At 57.2% G+C, this 20,693-nt stretch overlaps 1 protein-coding gene across 4 annotated transcripts in view; it reads right to left on the bottom strand.

The window, feature by feature from the left end:
- Positions 1 to 380: 380 nt before the first annotated feature.
- The window catches only part of SCARA3 (scavenger receptor class A member 3), a 33,124-nt gene continuing 12,811 nt past the window's right edge, over positions 381 to 20,693 (bottom strand). For all 4 annotated transcript variants that reach the window (XM_075126286.1, XM_048846030.2, XM_048846031.2 and 1 more), the window contains 4 exons: positions 19,613 to 19,732; positions 12,643 to 12,741; positions 10,806 to 11,849; positions 381 to 4,342 (listed from right to left, as the gene is read on the bottom strand). In XM_075126286.1, the coding sequence (XP_074982387.1) occupies positions 3,912 to 4,342; positions 10,806 to 11,849; positions 12,643 to 12,741; positions 19,613 to 19,732 (1,694 nt within the window). In that variant the 3' untranslated portion in view covers positions 381 to 3,911. The remainder of the gene's footprint in view (positions 4,343 to 10,805; positions 11,850 to 12,642; positions 12,742 to 19,612; positions 19,733 to 20,693) is intronic.

Genomic DNA, 20,693 nt, shown 5'->3' with positions numbered 1-20,693 from the left:
CACCTCTCTGGCCCTCCCACATGGTTGTGACCCACAGGTTGAGTAACCCTGCTATAGACACACCCAGGGAGTCCCGGCTTCATTTGGGGGCGGCAGGAGGTGTCTCCTCTTGGATCCCCAATTCTTGCTCCCTTCCTCATGCGGGGAGGGTTCCCCCTTCCATCCCTGCTGTCCCTAAACAGCTGGTCAGCACCGATCTGGGGCCTGCCAGCATGATTGATGCTGAAATCTCCCCGTCAGGAGGGGAGCCCCTCACCTCCCGAGGTGCCAGCCGGGAGTGGGGTGTCTCCAGGAGCCAGCCGTGCATTGGGCACTCGTCGCTTTGCCTAAACATCAAAGCAATGGGAAATGCCGCACACACAAAGCCAGGGCGCGGGCTCTCCCCATACGGTCGTATCTTTATTGACCCAGGAATACATTTGCAACTATATCGTAGGTAGATACTGGGGTGAAAAGGGCAGGAGATGACGCAACCCAGCTGCACCATGTAGCACACACGCGACATCACACCAGCCTGCGACATGTCTCATTGCGGAAGGCACCCTCGGCGCTCAGCAGGAATGGGGCAGGACCCCCTCCCGCCCTACGGCTGCCTGGTCCCAGATCCAAGTGCTTGTCCCTTTCTCAAGGGAAGGGCAGGGGACTTTGTCTAGGGGATGGGTTCCTCGGGCCTGGCACAGGGGTGACAGCCAGACCGGGCACTCCCCAGCGTGCTGGTGTTTTAGGTGGGTTTGGGGGGTTGAGGCAGGCTGGGGGATGGGGTTGGACGGTCCTGCAGGTAGATGCCCACGCCAGCCCGGGCTCAGAGCACGAGAGGCAGGGTCTGAACCGTAATACAGTGGCTGTTCCGGGGCAGGGCCGGCTCAGATAGCGAGGCTGAGGGTTGTTTTCCCACAGGCCTCTGGGAGGCCGTTTTGCCCAAAGTTTTGTGCCTGCCATGAACCGTGGGCCCCATGTTTGAACAGAGGCAGGGCCTGGGCCCGTCATCCTGGTGCAGCGCTGGGGCCGCCTGCCGGTCAGGGTCTCAGATCCAGGGTCTCCCCAGCCTCTTCACCGCTCCTCTTCCCAATCCCCCCCAGCTCTCCAGACAGCCCGAGACCTCCCCCAGCCTGCTTCACCTCTAGGCCCCCTGTCCAGACTGCTCCCCAGCACTGTCTCCCACCAAACACTTCCTCTTCCATTTGGCTCATGACCCCGGTCCCACAGCTCAGCCTCCCCCACCGCCCTGGGTGCTCCCCAAAAGCCACGTAGTGCCTCTCCCCGGCCTTCTGCCACTTCTCTAGGCCTCCCCTTCCTTCCCCACCACTAGCTTCCTGCTCCCCCCTGTACTTCCCAGCCGCTGCAGCTGTGTAAAGTCCCCCCCATGGCTGGTTCCCCCATGCTCCAACAGACATTGACCCCATGGTGATGGATTGCTGAATAGGAACAGATGGGGACTGAGCTGGGCCAGTGGCAGATCTCCCTCCGTCTCTATCTAACCCACCGCTGCAAACAGGCCCGAATGGCTGTAACAAGCAGCGCTCTCCAGCCACACCTCTAGAAGCTGGGGGCCGGGGGGAGGGGGTCTGGTTGTTCCCATTTCACAGATGGGGAAACTGAGGGGGACGTGAAAAGAAAATTAGAAGGGGGCAGATTCAGAAGGTGATAAAAGGAAATATTTTTTTCACACAAGGCACAGTTAGTCTGTGGAACTCACTGCCACTGGAGGCCATTGAGGCCAACAACTGAGCATGAGTCAAAGGGGACTTGGGCATGTCTGTGGATAACAGGACTATCCAGACTTATAACTAACCGTTAGAGATCAGGATTAGCGCTTTGTCAGGGGCAGGTTCTCCCTCATCAGCAACTGGTGCGGGGGAGGAGGGGGTGTCTCAGACCGTCCTCTGAAACATCTGATGCTAACGGCTGCCGGAGACAGGATGCTGGGCTAGCTGGGCCGCGGGGCTGAGCCAGTCTGCCAATTCCTGCGAAACCCTGGTCTACTGGCTCCCGCCGCCAGGCACCGGCTCCTGCAGCTCTCTGCCAGGGACTGCCGCATCCCGCAGCCGGAATCCGAAGACCCGGGTTCAGTTCCCAGCTGACTGGCTGACTCGCTGTGTGACCCCTTCCTAGCCTCTCATTGACTCCCACCCAGCTTCTGCCATGAGCAGGGGGCGATCGAAACACGATTCCGAGCTGTGCAGACCAGCCACGGAGGTAGCGGTGCTCCTCTTGATCAGCCACCGGCCAGGGAGTCAGGGGCTTTGGGTCTAACGCCAGCCCTACCCCTGGCTCAGCAAGTGGCTTTCGGCAGGTCACCAGGGCCTCGGTAGCTGTCAAATGAGCTTTTCATGGATCCCAAGGCCAGAAGGGCCCACTGTGATCGTTTAGTCTGACCCCCCCGCATGACACAGGCCAGAGACCCACCCCAGAATAATTCCTAGAGCAGAAGCTTTGAGACAAAAGTCCAATCGCGATTTAAAAATGGCACTGATGACGAATCGAGCACGGCCCGTGGTAAGTTGCTCTAATGGTTAAGTACCCCCCACTTTGTAAATTGCACACCTTATTTCCAGTCTGAATTTGTCTAGCTTCAACTCCAAGCCATTGCGTAGTGTTGGACCTTTCTCAGCTAGACTCAAGAGCCCATGATTAGATACTTGTAGACTGTGATCAAGTCACCCCCACCCGGCTCTTTGTGAAGCTAAATAGATTGAGCTCCTTGAGCCTGTCACCATAGCATACGTTCTCTGACCCTTTCATCAGTCATGGCTCCTCTCTGACCCCCCTGCAATTTGTCAGCATCCTTCTTAGGGGCTCTCGATGCAAAGGGGCTGGAGGTTTTACACGGGAATTTGGAGCCTGCTGGCTTGGCTGCCTAGGGCACAGTGTCTGCTCCCCAAATCCCTCGATCCTGACTTAGAGGGAACCCTTTTCACGGGGAGCAGGGATTCCAGGGATCATTCGATCCTTGGCCCCTCTATCGCAAGCGGCCAGGGAGGGTGCCATCTGAGATGGCGGGTGATGGTGCCATGGGCCTCTGCCTACCAGGAGCTGAACGGGTACCGACAGCTGAGGCCACCTGGACCAAGCCCAACTGGCTGCCATGCGGGTCAGGAGGGAGAATCGAAGTGTCCGAATACAGAACTGTGGGATGCTCAGGGATGGCCCCGACCAGCTGTGGCATGAGAGCGCGGTGCCCAGACCCACTTGCAGTGAGCAAGGTCTGGAGCAGAGGCTGCAGGGAAAGAAGTGGATGATGGAAACCAAGGCAATGATGTGACTGGAGGCACGTCCATCTGTGCCAGGCAGCAAAACGCCCAGGCTCTGCCAGCGAAAGGGAGACATGGGAAACCTGCTTGGACCCAGCTCCCCAGATCCCAGCAGCAGGGCAAAGCCCAGTGCATTCTTGGCAAGGCCTAGCAGAGTCCCAAAGCCAGAGTCTCTCTCACACACACACGCACTCCCATTGACACACGAAGATTTAGCTCTTTGCCTTTCAAACATCCCCGCGTGTCTGGGTCAAACAGGAACAAGCAGGATCTTGGAAAGGGAAGGGCAGGACGTGGACAGCGCTGGTTTCCCATCCCGGGGGGGGCCGTGCTGCCCTTGGCTGTCTCTGAGGGCATGTGAACGAACAACAGGTGCTGGCTGCTGGGGGCACTGTGCAGGTCAGCATGGATCCAGGTCCTAACAGTGAGCGGGGATCCCAGCCGCTCTGCTCAGGAAGGACGTCCCGGGAGGGATGTGGGGGGTCGGCCTGCCTGCTGGGATCACCGGCTGAATCTCCTGCAGGGCCAGGGGGATGCTGGTGACAGACCTTGGGATGCGCCTCCAGCCAGATGGCACATTTACTCAGCAGTGCAGAGACCTCCCCTCCCCGTCCCAGCTGGGCCAGCGTCCCGTAGGGCAGGGCTGCGGGTGGGGCTGGCTTAGACACCCGGCGGCCCCGGTAAGCCTGGGGGCCCACGCACGCCGGGGTCTCCCTTCGGACCCGGTGGCCCAAGCTGGCCTGCTGACCCTGGCTTCCCTGGGATCCCTGGCTTCCCTTGTGGCCCTGCTGGACCCACTGGCCCTGGAGCTCCCTCCAGCCCCTGAGGGCCTATGTCGCCTTTCAGGCCTATCTGTCCTTTGAGGCCAGCTTGCCCAAAGCTGCCCTTAGCACCTTTAAAGCCCGGCACGCCTTTCACGCCAATAGGTCCCCTCTCGCCTTGAGGGCCTGGGATGCCTGGAGGTCCTCTGGAGCCCTGTGGGCCAGGAGAGCCCAGGCCACCAGCATCGCCCTTTTCCCCCTTTCTTCCTGCGGGCCCCTTCACTCCCATGTCACCTTTGAGTCCTCTGGGTCCAGGGAGGCCAGGCACACCTGCAGGGGAAAGGATCAAGTGGTGAGTGCAGAACATCGTTAACCAGTGTTACCTGGGTTACAGTATCCAGGCAACATGAAAGGAACAGGTGGGGAGGGCAGAGCATTGTTAACCAGTGTTACCTTGGTTACAGTGTCCTGGCAATGGGAGCCTGAGTGGTCCTCCTGCCCCGCAAGGGGCATGCCACTGGACAGCACTGAGCTCTGCAGCTGGAGACCCCCCCGCCCCACCCCAGGCAGGTGACACGTTAAGGCAACGAAGGACCAAAGTCCATGGGCACGAATCACATGGGAGATGCCTACCCCATCCTAACCCTGCTCAATGTCACAGAAGAGAGGGAGCCTAGCCAATGCACCCAGGGAGGGAAGCATCTTTCCTGCCCCTGCTCCCCGCCCCAGGGTTTGGAGAGCGGGTTGACCCTCCGCCAGAATCGTTGGGGTTAATCGTCCAGCTCCCAGGAAATGGCTGGTGTCTGAGTAATTGTCCGATCTCCAGCTGGGGGAGACTGTTGTGGAATTGACTGGCATCCCTTGGGAACCACATGGAGAAGTCCACCAGCAGGAGCCAAGGGAAGGCGCCCATCCCCTGCCAGCTCCTCCTGTTTACCCTCCCTGCCCATTAGAGATGCCGTCATGTGTTGACTCAAGCGGCCCTGCCAGCAGACAGACACACAGCGAGGCACTGTCTGAAGCTAGGGGCTTTGGGGGAGGAACTGCACCTACTGCCCGGCCCTGCCAGGTCAATGTTTTGCATTGCTCCCTTTTTCCGTAACAGGACCACAGCAACAAGAATGGCAGCCAGGAGAGCTAGGTGTGTTTGTGCCAGGGAGGCTTCCTGCTCTCTGGGAAGCTGGGATTAACCCTTGCTCCCCCTTCACCGCTAAGCACTAGTGGCGTGCTCTATCTCTGGACTGCAACATGCTGCTAGAGGGGGGTTAGCTAATATGGGATGTCAATAGGAGGTTCCCCGGTGCTGGAGCACCCTGGGTGTCTTGGCCAAATTCCAGCATGGGCAATGTTCTCCCTCTCTATACTCCCTCCTGCAGCTTTCTCTTGCCCTGGCTGCAGTGTGTTGCCAACCAGCTGCTGTGCTCCATCCCAGAGGTGGCTGCATTTCAATGGTCGCTAAAGTAATTCCTATGCCCTGGCTTTTGCCCAGCAGGTTCCCAAAGAGCTTTCCAAAAGGCAGGGTTTGGAAGTCTGCCTGTACAGCTGGGGGAATAGTGACTAGGCTGGGGAAGGGTTTGAGGTGAGAGACTGGGCCTAGGCACTTGTCCAGTGGTGCGGGGGGGAGAGGGGGGGCAGGAGATGGGGAGGGAGGGCTCTGTAGCTGCTTGGGCGGGGGTTGGATATAGATGATAGTGTTATTTATAGCACCCCTGTGTGGGTCAGACCCCCCTCATCACAGAGCAAGACACGGCAGACCTGAAATGGGCCCTGGCTTCAGAATTCAGAGCTGCTGCTGCCCGAGGTGACGGGGTAGCTCCCCTGGGAGGCAGCAGTAATAGGCTATTATCCTGCAAGCAGGGCAGCTACGGGAGGGACGAAGCCAACGCACGCTCAACAAGCCTGTCACTCCAGCGGCCCGTGACGCTGCTAAGCTCACCCCCACGTGATCAATCCCGCAGTCGTTAGAAAACCCAGGAGACATCGCTCAATCAGACCCCGGGGGAAGGACGGGACAGAGGCTTGGCTGAGATGGTCCAGTGCTGATTTAATACGGGGAGTGAGGGGCTGCAACACACGCTTTGGGGCACTAGGGGGCACTCGCGGGGAGGGTAATAACAGGGAAGCCAGCTGCTGGCCAGGGCGAATTATCTTAATTAAAGGAGCCAGCCCTGATCGGGGAGGAGGGAGGAGAATGAGCAGGGTCATTGGCAAATGAGCGCCCTACAACACAAATGACCGGCTAGACATAGGTGGTTTGCTAATAGATGAGCTGCCGGTGGATGGGGAAGGTCCCAGGCCTGGCCCCCTTGCCGGAGACAGGGCCATTCGAGTGACCGCATGGGGCATGATAAAACTGGGGATGGGAAGAGAGAGGAAGCCGGGTGAACAGCAGGAGCCCGTTAATGACAGCAGAGGAGCGGGCAACCCAGTAAGGATGCAGCTGAGGTCGGTCCATGAATGCCTCCAAGTCTGGCAGGGCTGGGTGGGCCACGGCCGAGAGAGAGCCCTGCGGCCGTGTCTCGTGGTGTCCTTGCAGAGCCGGGCACGCAGCCAGCCCAGCCCGCGCTCTGCACATCCCATAATCAAGGATAATCCGTCTTCCCTCCAGAGGCAGCCCGGAGGGCAGGCAGGACAGCATCAGCGGCCCAGAGCCAATGGTGTTGGAGGTGTGGGGGGGATGATTTTGTGATGGGGGGGGTGTTATGGTGTATGGGTGAGTATATATGGGTGTAGAGGGGAGAGGATGTTGGGTGTAGGGGGATGTGTTGTGATGTGTGTGTTACAGTGTGTGGGTGAGTGGATGTGGATGTGGAGAGGAGAGTGGGTAGGGTGTGGGGATGTATTGTGATTGTGTGTACGTTATGGTATGTAGGTAAGTGTATATGGATGTAGAGGGGAGAGGGTGTTGGTTGGAGGTGCATTGTGATGTGTGTGTTACGGTGTGTGGGTGAGGGTATATAGGTATGAAGGGGAGAGGGGGTTGGGTGTGGGGATGCGTTGTGATGTGTGTGTGTTATGGTATGTGGCTGTTTGTATATGGGTGTGCAGGGGAGAGGGGGTTGGAGCTGTGGGGGGATGCGTTGTGATGAGGTATGTGTGTGTTATGGTGGGAGGTGAGTGTATATGGGTGTAGAGGGGAGAGAGGGTTGGATGTGAGGATGCGTTGTGATGTGTGTGTGTGTGTTACAGTGCGTGGGTGAGTGTCTCTTGGTGGGGAGTGGAGGGGTGGGGAGGTGCAGGGCGAGGTGTGTGTTACGGTGGGGGGGTGAGTGTCTCTTGGTGAGGAGTGGAGGGGTGGGGGAGGTGCATTGCGATGTGTGTGTTACGGTGGGGGGGTGAGTGTCTCTTGGTGAGGAGTGGAGGGTGGGGGAGGTGCATTGCGATGTGTGTGTTACAGTGTGGGGGTGAGTGTCTCTTGGTGAGGAGTGGAGGGGTGGGGAGGTGCAGGGCGATGTGTGTGTTACGGTGGGGGGGTGAGTGTCTCTTGGTGGGGAGTGGAGGGGTGGGGGAGGTGCAGGGCGAGGTGTGTGTTACGGTGGGGGGGTGAGTGTCTCTTGGTGGGGAGTGGAGGGTGGGGAGGTGCATTGCGAGGTGTGTGTTACGGTGGGGGGGTGAGTGTCTCTTGGTGAGGAGTGGAGGGTGGGGGAGGTGCATTGTGAGGTGTGTGTTACGGTGGGGGGGTGAGTGTCTCTTGGTGAGGAGTGGAGGGTGGGGAGGTGCAGGGTGATGTGTGTGTTACGGTGGGGGGGTGAGTGTCTCTTGGTGAGGAGTGGAGGGGTGGGGAGGTGCAGGGTGATGTGTGTGTTACGGTGGGGGGGTGAGTGTCTCTTGGTGAGGAGTGGAGGGTGGGGGAGGTGCATTGCGAGGTGTGTGTTACGGTGGGGGGGTGAGTGTCTCTTGGTGGGGAGTGGAGGGGTGGGGAGGTGCAGGGTGAGGTGTGTGTTACGGTGGGGGGGTGAGTGTCTCTTGGTGGGGAGTGGAGGGGTGGGGAGGTGCATTGCGAGGTGTGTGTTACGGTGGGGGGGTGAGTGTCTGTTGGTGAGGAGTGGAGGGTGGGGGAGGTGCATTGCGAGGTGTGTGTTACGGTGGGGGGGTGAGTGTCTCTTGGTGGGGAGTGGAGGGGTGGGGGAGGTGCATTGCGAGGTGTGTGTTACGGTGGGGGGGTGAGTGTCTCTTGGTGGGGAGTGGAGGGGTGGGGAGGTGCAGGGTGAGGTGTGTGTTACGGTGGGGGGGTGAGTGTCTCTTGGTGAGGAGTGGAGGGTGGGGGAGGTGCATTGCGAGGTGTGTGTTACGGTGGGGGGGTGAGTGTCTCTTGGTGAGGAGTGGAGGGGTGGGGGAGGTGCATTGCGATGTGTGTGTTACGGTGGGGGGGTGAGTGTCTCTTGGTGGGGAGTGGAGGGTGGGGGAGGTGCATTGCGAGGTGTGTGTTACGGTGGGGGGGTGAGTGTCTCTTGGTGGGGAGTGGAGGGTGGGGGAGGTGCATTGTGATGTGTGTGTTACGGTGGGGGGGTGAGTGTCTCTTGGTGAGGAGTGGAGGGTGGGGGAGGTGCATTGCGAGGTGTGTGTTACGGTGGGGGGGTGAGTGTCTCTTGGTGAGGAGTGGAGGGGTGGGGAGGTGCAGGGTGAGGTGTGTGTTACGGTGGGGGGGTGAGTGTCTCTTGGTGAGGAGTGGAGGGGTGGGGAGGTGCATTGCGAGGTGTGTGTTACGGTGGGGGGGTGAGTGTCTCTTGGTGAGGAGTGGAGGGTGGGGGAGGTGCAGGGCGATGTGTGTGTTACGGTGGGGGGGTGAGTGTCTGTTGGTGAGGAGTGGAGGGGTGGGGAGGTGCAGGGCAATGTGTGTGTTACGGTGGGGGGGTGAGTGTCTCTTGGTGGGGAGTGGAGGGTGGGGAGGTGCATTGTGATGTGTGTGTTACGGTGGGGGGGTGAGTGTCTCTTGGTGGGGAGTGGAGGGGTGGGGAGGTGCAGGGTGATGTGTGTGTTACGGTGGGGGGGTGAGTGTCTCTTGGTGAGGAGTGGAGGGGTGGGGAGGTGCAGGGCGATGTGTGTGTTACGGTGGGGGGGTGAGTGTCTCTTGGTGGGGAGTGGAGGGGTGGGGAGGTGCAGGGCGATGTGTGTGTTACGGTGGGGGGGTGAGTGTCTCTTGGTGAGGAGTGGAGGGGTGGGGAGGTGCAGGGCGATGTGTGTGTTACGGTGGGGGGGTGAGTGTCTGTTGGTGAGGAGTGGAGGGGTGGGGAGGTGCAGGGCGATGTGTGTGTTACGGTGGGGGGGTGAGTGTCTGTTGGTGAGGAGTGGAGGGGTGGGGAGGTGCATTGCGATGTGTGTGTTACGGTGGGGGGGTGAGTGTCTCTTGGTGGGGAGTGGAGGGGTGGGGAGGTGCAGGGCGATGTGTGTGTTACGGTGGGGGGGTGAGTGTCTCTTGGTGAGGAGTGGAGGGTGGGGGAGGTGCAGGGCGATGTGTGTGTTACGGTGGGGGGGTGAGTGTCTGTTGGTGAGGAGTGGAGGGGTGGGGAGGTGCAGGGCGATGTGTGTGTTACGGTGGGGGGGTGAGTGTCTCTTGGTGAGGAGTGGAGGGGTGGGGAGGTGCATTGCGATGTGTGTGTTACGGTGGGGGGGTGAGTGTCTCTTGGTGGGGAGTGGAGGGGTGGGGAGGTGCATTGTGATGTGTGTGTTACGGTGGGGGGGTGAGTGTCTCTTGGTGAGGAGTGGAGGGGTGGGGAGGTGCATTGCGATGTGTGTGTTACGGTGGGGGGGTGAGTGTCTCTTGGTGAGGAGTGGAGGGGTGGGGGAGGTGCAGGGCGATGTGTGTGTTACGGTGGGGGGGTGAGTGTCTCTTGGTGAGGAGTGGAGGGGTGGGGAGGTGCAGGGCGATGTGTGTGTTACGGTGGGGGGGTGAGTGTCTCTTGGTGAGGAGTGGAGGGGTGGGGGAGGTGCAGGGCGATGTGTGTGTTACGGTGGGGGGGTGAGTGTCTCTTGGTGAGGAGTGGAGGGTGGGGGAGGTGCATTGCGAGGTGTGTGTTACGGTGGGGGGGTGAGTGTCTCTTGGTGAGGAGTGGAGGGGTGGGGAGGTGCATTGCGATGTGTGTGTTACGGTGGGTGGGTGAGTGTCTCTTGGTGGGGAGTGGAGGGGTGGGGAGGTGCAGGGCGATGTGTGTGTTACGGTGGGGGGGTGAGTGTCTCTTGGTGGGGAGTGGAGGGTGGGGGAGGTGCAGGGTGAGGTGTGTGTGTTTGTGACGTGTGGGCTCCAGCCCTGTTTTCACCAGGGCGCTGGCAGGCCGTGGTTTCCCTCTGTGCTGTGGGTGCCACCCACAGCAGCAGCAGCGGTTACCCCAGCTGCCCAGGGCCGAGCACGTCACAGCGGCTAGGGCTGTGGGGAGCCCGGCTGGAGACACCATAAAGGGGCCCGCAAGCGCTGAGCCCCCTCCCCACCACTGAAAACCAGGCCCCTTCAAGTGTCTCCTGTCAAGCACCAAAGATCACTCATCACTTCTGAAATCACGGCCCTGAGATATTTGTGGTAGAACCAGTGGCCCAAGATACCTCCAAAAGCCCCTGTCTGCAGCCAAAATCCTCCCATTCAGACACAGAACAAGAGCTAGCTCCCCCATTTGGGTCACCTGTCTGCTGCCTCAGTTTCCCCCCTGGGCTCCCTGGTGAACGCACACACACTCGCGTGGGTCGCCACCACAGAAGAGCTTTATGAGCTTGCTACTTCTTCCACCCCAGGGGCCTGGTCCTTCACCGCTGGCAGTCCCGGGTTCGAGCCCCGGCCCAGATGTACCCACGTGCAACTCGCCTCGTAAGATGGTGACGTTGCGCAGGATCTCCCCGTGCCTGACGTCCACCACTTTCATTTCCTCCATGACCATGGACAGGTTGCGGATGTCGAAGTCCAGCCGGGCGCTGAGCAGGCTGAACCGCTCCCTCAGCAGGTCCGTGGTGCCCAGCATCAGGCTGACGGACTTGTTCAGGTAATACATCTCCTCGGCCTGGGAGTGGAAGCCCAAGGTGCAGGAGAGCCGCACGTCGTCCAGGTACTTGAGCATGCTGTGCACGTGGCTGTCTGTGGCGTTGATGTTGGTGAAGATGGTGCTGATCTCGATCTCGTGGGAGGTCATGCGCCCCTCCAGGGTCTCGAACTGCTCCGCCGTCCGGTTCTGCGTGTACCTGGTGTGGTACTGCAGGTCGTGCGTGTTCTCCTCGTGGTCGTCCAGGAAGGAGGAGATATTATCCAGCTGCAGCTGGAGCCCCATCACCTGTAACACCAGGTCATGCATGCCTTCTGAGTTCTGGCTGATCCTCTGCGAGGCCAAGCTCATGCTGGCCTGCATGCTCTTGACCAGCTCGCTGGTCTTGGAGGAGGTGGCCCTCAAGCTTCCAAAGAGCCGGGTATAGTTCTGCCACTCGGTCACGACCTTCTGCAGTGTCAGCGTCTCCTCGTCCATCTTCCGCTGGATGGCGTGGATCCACTCCGAGGTCTGCCCCACCGTGAAGTTCATCTGCTCCACCACCGCCTTGACGTCGTACCGCTCCTGCAGCAGCCCCTTCAGGGAGTCATCCAGAGCCGAGGTGGCTGCCTGCCAGCCTCTCACCTGGGCTAGGAAATGCCCCAAGGTCTGGTTGACCTGCCGGATGGAGAATGAGCAGCCGTCCATCTCACTGGTGATCTTGCTGCTGGTGGATGAGAGCTGCTGGTAACTCTGCGAGGTCCGGTCCAGCAGGATCTCCTGGACCAAGAGCATCTTCTGAATCTCCTCCAGCTCTTCCTGCAACTTGCTTATCTCCTGCCCCAGCTGCCTTGTGTCGTGGCAAAAGGAGCAGTTTCCCGAGGATTTCTGATCTGAACGAGAGATACATAGCTCTGTCATGCTGTGCGCCAAGCAATGACACACAAGTCAGCTGTGGAGAATGGACACATCCCCCTCGGACTAGACCCCGGTGTCTGCGAGGCTCTCTCCACAACACGTTCTTCTCCCCATGTGCTCTGGGATTCCTACTAGTTGGACACAGGTACTGCTAAGCCACATGTGGGCAAACTACAGATCTCTACAGTGGGGGAGGCCCAAGAACCAGGACTGCCTGGGTTCTAATCCCAGCTCTGACACTGACTCCCTGCACAGCTTTGGGCAAGTCACCTATCACTATGTGCCTCAGTTTCCCCCACATGTAAAACAAGGATAGTGATACTTAACCTGCCTTTGGAACACACTTTGCCATCGACCCATAGAGTGTGCTCAGGATTATTATGATCCAGCTTTCCCATATTTCCTACAGGAACTTTTACAAGGAAATTATGGGAGAGATGTAGGCCTTCCCTCCTCCCCCTCGGACTTCCTCCTAGTTCTTTCTCCAGTCAGGATAGAGGCTCACACTGAAGGCTCTGTAAGACCTTCCCTGCACCAGCCCCCTTCCAACTGCTAGAGCAAACAGCAGCTTCCACCCAGCTGACTGGCAGCAGAATTGCCCTTCCCATACGGTGCTTGCACCACTGACCACCAACCCCCCTAATCCCATCTGAGTAGTGACCCCGCAAAGTCCCTGAACTCCAAGGGCTACTCTGCTGCCCGAGGGTTCGCAGCCCATGGTAAGGAGATATAATGGGGCCAGTGCTCCGTGGGGATCAGAACACTCACCGAGCTCCTGGAGGTTCTCCTGGACAGACACGATCTTCTTCTCATAGTAAGTCTGGGTCGAGCTGATGTCATCGGCTATGGAATTGACCTTCTTAAAGACTGCGGGGAAGAGAGATGGGAATATGGGGGGTGGTCTGTGCTTTCAGCTCTTCTAGGTAAAGTGAGTGAATAATGATATTTTTCTGGAAACCAATTTGTCCGAAATGGATTCTCTTCCAATAGAAAGAGCTGTTAGTCGGTTTTAGCATTAGCAGACATTTTGGGCCAAATCCCCAGCTGTTAGAAACTGATGAAGCTCCTCTGAACTCAATGGGGCCAGATTCCTCTCTGGTGTAAATAAGCATAGCTCCATTTAAATCAATGGGGTCAGATGCCCAGCTGGCATACATTTACACCAGCTAAAGTCCTGACCTCTAATCTTTTGAATATATAAGAAATGGAAGAAAGTGGAAGTTGACAGTAATGAAAATAAATCATAAGCTAGGTATTGGAGAACAATGATAAGGGACGCAAAGGGACACATGGAGAAATCCATGGCCAGCAGAGTTAAGGACAATAAGGAGTTTTCTAAGTATATTAGGAACAAAAAGAATCCTGACAATGGTATTGGTCCATTACTAGATGGAAATGGTAGAACTGTCAATAGTAACGTAAAAAAGGCAGAAGTGTTCAATAAATATTTATATTCTGTATTTGAGGAAAAAGCAGACAATGCAATCTCAACATATGATAACACTCTTTCCATTCCACTAGTATCTCAGGAGGATGTTAAACAGCAGCTTCAAAAGTTTACATTTCTAAATCAGTGGGTCCAAGAGTTTTAGAAGAGCTGGCTGAGGAGCTCACTGGACCACTAATGTAGATTTTCAATAAGTCTTGTAACACTGAGGAAGTTCCAGAAGACTGGAAGAAATCTAATGTCAGGCCAATAGCTAAAAAGGACAAATGGGATGACCCAGGTATTTATAGGCCAGTCAGCCGGACATCGATTCCAGGGAAGACAATGGAGCAGCTGATATGGGACTCGATTAATAAAAAAATAAAAGAGGGTAATGTCATTAATGCCAATCAGCATGGGTTTTTACGGAAAATAGATCCTGTCAAGCTAACTTGATATCTTTTTGTGATGAGATTAAGAACATAGAATATAAGAACTACCATATTAGGTCAGACCTATGGTCCATCTAGCCCAGTATTCTGTCTTTTGATAGTGGCCGGTGCCAGATGCTTCAGGGGAAATGAACAGAACAGAACAGGGCAATTACTGAGTGATCCATCGTCCAGCCCCAGCTACTGGCAGTTGGAGGTCTAGGGACACCCAGAGCGTGGGATTGCCCCCTGACCATTTTGATTAATAGCCATTGATGGTCCTATCCTCCATAAATTTACCTAGTTCTTTTTTTAACCCAGTTATACTTCTGGCCGTCACAACATCCTCTGGCAATGAGTTCCACAGGTTGACTGTGCGTTATGTGATGAAGTACTTCCTTTAGTTTGTTTTAAGCCTGGTGTCTGTTAATTTAATTGGGGGAGCCTTGGTTTTTGTGTTACATGAAGGGGTAAATAACACCTCATTACTCACTTTCTCCACACCAGTCATCATTTTATAGACCTCCATCATATCCCCCCTTAGTCATCTCTTTTCCAAGCTGAAAAGTCCCAGTCTTTAACGTCTCTCTGCACATGGAAGGTGTTACATACCCTCAATCATTTTTGTTGTCCTTCTCTGTACTTTTCCCAATTCTAATATATCTTTTTTGAGATGGGGCAACCAGAACTGGATACAGTATTTAAGATGAAGAATTATTTATTATTCAGTTCAAAGCCAAATGCACTGCAGGCCCCACAAGAGAAAGGCTGGTCCAGTGGTTAGGCCACCAGTCTAGGACTGGGGAGACCTGGGTACAAGTCCCTGCTCAGCTGTAGACTCCCTGCGTGACCTCAGGAGAGTCACTCAATCGCTCTGTGCCTCAGTTTCCCCATCTGTACAATGGTGATCGCAGCCCTGCCCTGCCTCACAGAGGGGTAGTGAGGATAAAGATTGTGAGGTGCTGTGATACCAGGGTGATGAGCGCCTGGGATGGGGTGTGCACCCCACACCAGTCCTGACAGAGTTAGCAAGGGCCTGAGAAACCAGTTAGGTTACCTGGTGGCACCTGAGAGAGGGAGGGCCAGGGCTAACTGAGAGCAAAACCCAGCCGGGGAAGGGCTGGGCCAGCACCATAAAGCCAAGAGGCTGAAAGCAGAAGGGGCCTGCAGTTGCTCCAAGAGGCATCCAGGAAGAGGAGGAAACGCAGCAGGAGGGTAAGTCCGGGGATCCTGCCCTGGAGTAAGGCATCTGGCCAGTAGCCAGCAGGGGGGAAGTAGTAGCTATGGGGAGTGGGGAAGGCTCCAGTGGTGAACCCAGAAGCAGGAGAGAGAAGATAGGGAAGGAGCCCAAGGAAACAGGGATGGGGCTAAGGACCTTGGCTGGAACCCATGTAGCATGCAGGCCTGGGTACCCCTGCCAGCCACTGGTGCAATGGTACAGAGCTAGAAGGGTTGAACACCGGCTGGCACCAGCATTCGGGCAGGAATCTGGTTGGACTTTGTAACCCCGGAAGGGGTGGTCTAAGTGATGGGCTGGCCGGAGGGCGAAGTTACCTGCAGAAAGGCTATTGCGGAGCAAGCGCCAAGCAGCCAGGGGGCACCTGACATGGCCGGAGCGACACCCCCCAACCTAGATGTGCTGGTGGTGAGTGGTGACCCCATTCCAGTGCCATATAAGGACCGCAAGCAGAAAGAACCCTGCCCTCTGCACAAGGAGCTTTCCGAATAGGCTTGCTTTTCCGCAGGAGCTCAGCAACCCCCAGGGAATGAGGGATGCTTCTGTAGCCCCCCCAAGAGCACCGGGCACTAAACAGAGAGACAAGTCCTCATGACACCAGTGCACAGTGGTGTAAATCAGGATGGTGGCACTGGGCACCTGCTTGGTGCTGGCATGAAGCTCAACATCTGTGCCCAGAGGATCTTACGGTCTAAGGCCACTTCTGACCTGGAAATCTCTCATCCCACCCATCCTAGAGCCTAAGGCCAGAAGGGATCACCGGATCAGCTACCTGACCTCTTGTGTATCCCAGGCAACTAGCCCCACCCAGCTCCTGCCCACAAAACCTCTCGCCAGCCGTGGCCAAACCTGCGGCTTCAGAGGAAGGAGACAAAAAAACCCAAACCAGAATACACTGAGGGGGAAAATAGCCCTTCCTGACCCCTGCAGGTGACCAGCAGAAGCTCTGAAGCATGAGAATCTGCCTAACCCTAAACCTGGGGCAGATTCTTCCTCTCCCCTCTGCCTTTCTTACCAAGGCAGGTCTGACCCTGCAATCGGATCAGCCACTGGGGATGGGCACCGGGGTCTGTGCAGCTCAACACAGACATGATCCAGACCAGGTTCGTGGTTAAGAGAGAGCAGGGGTGTGTGTGTGTGTGTGTGTGTGAATATTGGCCCCCGGGGGCAAGAGCCATTTCCATGCTGGGTGCTGCTCACTTTCCAGTGGGAGCAGCGGCGGCTCCCCATCCATCTCCCTCTGCTGATTTCCTCCTAGATGTAATTTACAAGCAATGAACGTGACCAGAGAATGTCTATTTGTAATGGGCGCTGGACATGCGGGAAACCTTCCAAGGCGCTGGAGCGGCCAGCCGTTGCTGAAGCGTAACAAGGGGAGGAGAAAGCGGAGCCAGCATTGGAAAGGATTTGCTCGAATCCTTTGGGTGGGTGGGATTGACGGGGCTGCACCCTCAGCCGGTGGAAATCGGGGGGAGCTGCGTGGAAGTCAACAGCGCTCGGCCACTTTGTACCAGCTGGGGTCTGGCCCACTCATGCTATTTCTACAAAGGACCACCCGGCGTTTCCAACCCGTGCCAAGCGAGCCAACCCCTGTGTCAGCTTTGCAGAAACGCTGTCTCCCACATCACCTCCCTTTGCCAAGAGCTTCTCCCATATCATGACTCTGTGGTGGGCCTCTTCCCGTCCAAACCTGATTATGGAGGCAATTTTCATGGGATGACAAATGGGAGCGGCAGCCAAAGGCTAAAACGACACTAGCCTCCTGCTGCTCTGGAGTGCGGGGTGGGCAAGGAGCCCAGAGCGGGCGGGAATCAGACCCGCCAAGGGAAGCCAACCCTTCTTCAGGAGTTTGGAAAGGGAAAGGTTATGGACCAGGGAAAGGTCACCTACGCTGGGGCATTCGTTGAGCTGCTGCACCAGGGCTCTGCAGGCCAGGGGAGAAGGGACGGGTGCTGGCGGGCAGACAGGGTCAGGAGAGGTTCTGGGTTTGGATCGGAGGTCCCAGCCCGAAGCGCTGTCTCAAGCGCGTTAAGTCTGACCATTGACTCAGCCCCTGACTGGGCGTGTTCAGGTTCAGATCTGGGAATAGGCGCCCCCCAGGCTGCGGGTGCTAGGTTCTGGTTTGGCCCATTGCAGAGACATGGGATTAACAACCTAGCTGGGCTGAAGACGGAGCTTGTCAACTGTACAAATGGGATTCCAGGATGGGGAGGCCCAGGAGAAGACTCGATGACCCAGATGGGCCCGGCCAGGCCTGTGTTCCCAGCTCCCACCCTGATGCCCGCGGGAGCAGCTTCCCTGTAAGTGGATGCAGTTCTACGGCGAAGGTGGTGAGTTTGGATCCAGCTCTTGGTTTGGCCCCATCATCTGTGACAAAACAACTTGTTTGTTCTATCTAATCTCTCGCAGGTACCTGCAGGGCCCCCATCACCGCAGTATCTGGGCTCTTCACAATCGTTAATGGATTTAGCCTCTCTTTGCCCCCGCCCCCCGCTAGCTTCTCGGAGCCCAAGGAATGTGCCAGGCCCCTGCTCGGGGATGCCCAGGGAAGGGGAAGCCCCTTTACCCCAGTGCCGGATGAGGCCCTATCTAATGGCACTGTACTGCATCAGCACAGACTGCAGCTGGGTCAGGTCCAGCCGGCCGGTCTCTGCGGGCAGCCTGGCTGTGGAGCAGTCATCGCACAGCATGGCAAGATTGCCTCACCATGTCAGCGTGGCAGCCAGCTGGTGCTGCAGGGCCAGCCCAGCAGGCCTCCACTCCCCTGGTGCAGTGGGCCAGCCAGATGGCAGGGATCCATGGAGAAGACCTGTGTTCTGGTGGCCCATCCTAGCTGGGGAGGAGGAGAAGCCCAGGGTGTGTAGGAACTTCCATAGAGCAGGGAGGAGAGGGCTGTTCCAGGCCACCCATGCTTAGCTCCTCGCAGCTGGTGAGAGAGCGGAGCTCAAGCAGAGGTTCCTCCTATACCCAGGGCTGTGGGATCTGGCAGCTCTCTGCCCAAAATAAAACACTGCAAAACAAGCCGAAAGGAAACCACCCGGCCAATTACTGTGCTTAACTGGCACGAAAGCCCTGTCCCAAACAAGAGATTTCCCGGGCAAAACTTCTGGCCTACAGCTCTGAGGGACTGTGGGTGGTCTTCGCTTGTTGTGGGAGGCAGAAACCTACTCTGCGACTGCGGAATTTCTCCAGGGCATTGTCTCCAGGTTCTCTGCTCCCCGGTGGGCTGCAGGTCAGGGGAGCCATTCTGCTTTCCCACAGAAGCAGCCACAAGAAGACCAAGATGCCAGGCTCACTGGTGAGCAGTGCCCTGCCGGGATGCTCGCTGGGTCTCAGACCATGAGCTCTGTGCTGAGAATCAGGGGATGGAGAGGGGGTTGGATGCTGGCTTGGTTTGGACGGGTGCTTGTCTAGTGCCCGGGGCACTGGAGATCTGGGTTCTCTTCCTGGCCCTGCAAGGGCTTGAGGGACAGCGAGGGAACAGACACAGCTAGATGGTGATGGTAGGAGGCAAAGGGGAGCACTTGTGATATAAGAGGGCTGATGGGTGGGACTGAATTATGAGTGTTCAGGCAGTGGATTGGAGCTGGTCATTGTTATGAACTAGGGGTCACCAAATGAAATTAATAGGCAGCAATTTTAAAACAAACAAAAGGAAGTATTTTTTCATACAACGCACAGTCAACCTGTGGAACTCCTTGCCAGAGGATGTTGTGAATACCAAGACTATAACGGGATTCAAAAAATAACTAGATAAGTTCATGTAGGACAGGTCCATCAATGGCTATTAGCCAGGGTGGGCAGGGATGGTGTCCCTAGCCTCTGTTTGCCAGAAGCTGGGAATGGGCGACAGGATGGATCACTTGATGATTCCCTGGTCCGTTTGTTCCCTCTGGGGCACCTGGCATTGGCCACTGTCGGAAGACCAGATACTGGGCTAGATGGACCTTTGGTCTGACCCAGTATGGCCGTTCTTATGTCTCTATGGCATGAGGGCTCTGCAGCATATAACAAATCCCTGCAGCAGCAAGCCCCGTTACCCACGAGTGGCTGCTGGAGCAGTTGCGGGAACATAGACACCATAAATCTTGGGCTTTACGACTGGCTGCATATGGCCACACTCAGAACTTCACAGCAGCAGTGGGGACAGCACCCAGAGCTTTCTGCTCCCAAAGCCCAGGCCCCTGCTGCCATAGCTAAAGGGGAGTCTCTGTTAGCAGTAGAGGGGCTATAACACACAGCAAAGCAGTTTGGATTCTATCTGCTAGTGATGTCAGGGATGCACATGCATACTTAACCCGAGCAGGCGAGTGGCTCAGGCCCTAGTGTTAGGAGACCCAGGTTTTAGTCCAGCTCTGTCACTGATCCACTGCATGAGCTTGGGCAAGTCACTTCCCCTCTGTGCCTCAGTTTCCTCATGGGTAAAACGGGGGTGATTGTCTTTCTCCCCCGCCCACCCCCCACCTTTGTGATGTGAGGATTTCAAGAGCTAAATACCACGATTATTACAATCCTCCAAGCCCCATGGTGACCAGGTGGGTTTCCCAGGCAGGGAAATCCCGTGTTACGCTGGTCCGCTCGTGTTTCCTGGGGAGGGGCAGGCAGGAAGGAAAAGGGAGTCAGGTCCCCCGAGGCTGCGCTCACCCAGGGACGCCAGCACCATCACGGCGATGATCAGCAAGACGCAGAAGACGTACAGCCCTTTGACAGAGGTCTGGAGCGACAGGTTCTTCTGGCACCGGCTGCAGTTGGTCCGTGTCCTGCCTGAACACGGACAAAGGCGAGAAGGGAAGGTTGGACTTTTCTGGCACAAGGCCTGGAGTCCACCCTCCGCAGATGGGCAGGAAGGATGCACCCCTCAAGCCCCTCTGTTCGCCCCCACCCTGCCACACACGGCCCTCCCGGTTGTGAGCTCTGGGGCAGCTAACCCTATTTACATCCCATCAGCTGGCTGCGCAGCGCCATCCGGTGGATCTCTTTAAGCAGAGGGTAGAATCAAGGACGTCCCCCACAAATCAACCCATTTTGTCCACCAGATCTAAGAGCATCTCCCTGGGTCCCCTCTGGTACTGACAGCAGAAAGGCCAGGCTGGGAGCCTGAGGTAACGGCAGAGCTGGAGAGAGGGTAAAGAAAGGAAAAACGCCGTGTTTCTGCCTCCTCCTGGCTCTGTGTCCTTCGTTTAGAGAGTCCCTCCCCCGCATCCCTCTTTCAAAGGCTATGAACAAGGATCCTGCCCTGCAGCCTGCAGTCGCCCACTCTGGGATAACAGTCCCATGGGTTGGCACGGCCCAGGCTTTGGGGTAGGAGCCGTTCGCCCGCTCCAGCCGGGGCACAACCAATGCTGGGGTTAGCTAGCTGGGGGTGGACAGGACACGGGGCTGGAGGCCAACGTCCTTTGAACGCAATGGAAAGGCTCCCACTGACTCTGGTGGGCCGAGGACTAGGCCTGGATGCATTTGCTCTGCCCCTGCCTGGCCATGACGAGGGCCGGGTTTGTACAGGTTTTTGGGCAGCTCAAGACGCAGCCGGGTGCTGAGGGGGATTTTTAAAAGCACCCTGAGGTGCCTAAAAACTTTCAAAAACCCCAGGCCTAGGGTCCCAGCCAGCCAGGGCCGAAGCCCACTTGTCAGAGCCTGCCCTGAGCATCTCCTCAGTCACCTCCTCTAGCCAAAGTGAGGAGAGATCGGGGTTCTCCAGGGCTGGCCGAGGGCTCTGAACCCAGCT

This window comes from Caretta caretta, chromosome 3 (genome assembly GCF_965140235.1).
Source record: "Caretta caretta isolate rCarCar2 chromosome 3, rCarCar1.hap1, whole genome shotgun sequence".
Classification (NCBI taxonomy): domain Eukaryota; kingdom Metazoa; phylum Chordata; order Testudines; family Cheloniidae; genus Caretta; species Caretta caretta.
The sequence above is the reverse complement of the archived record's forward strand: the minus strand, read 5'-3'. Positions and strand labels throughout refer to the sequence as shown.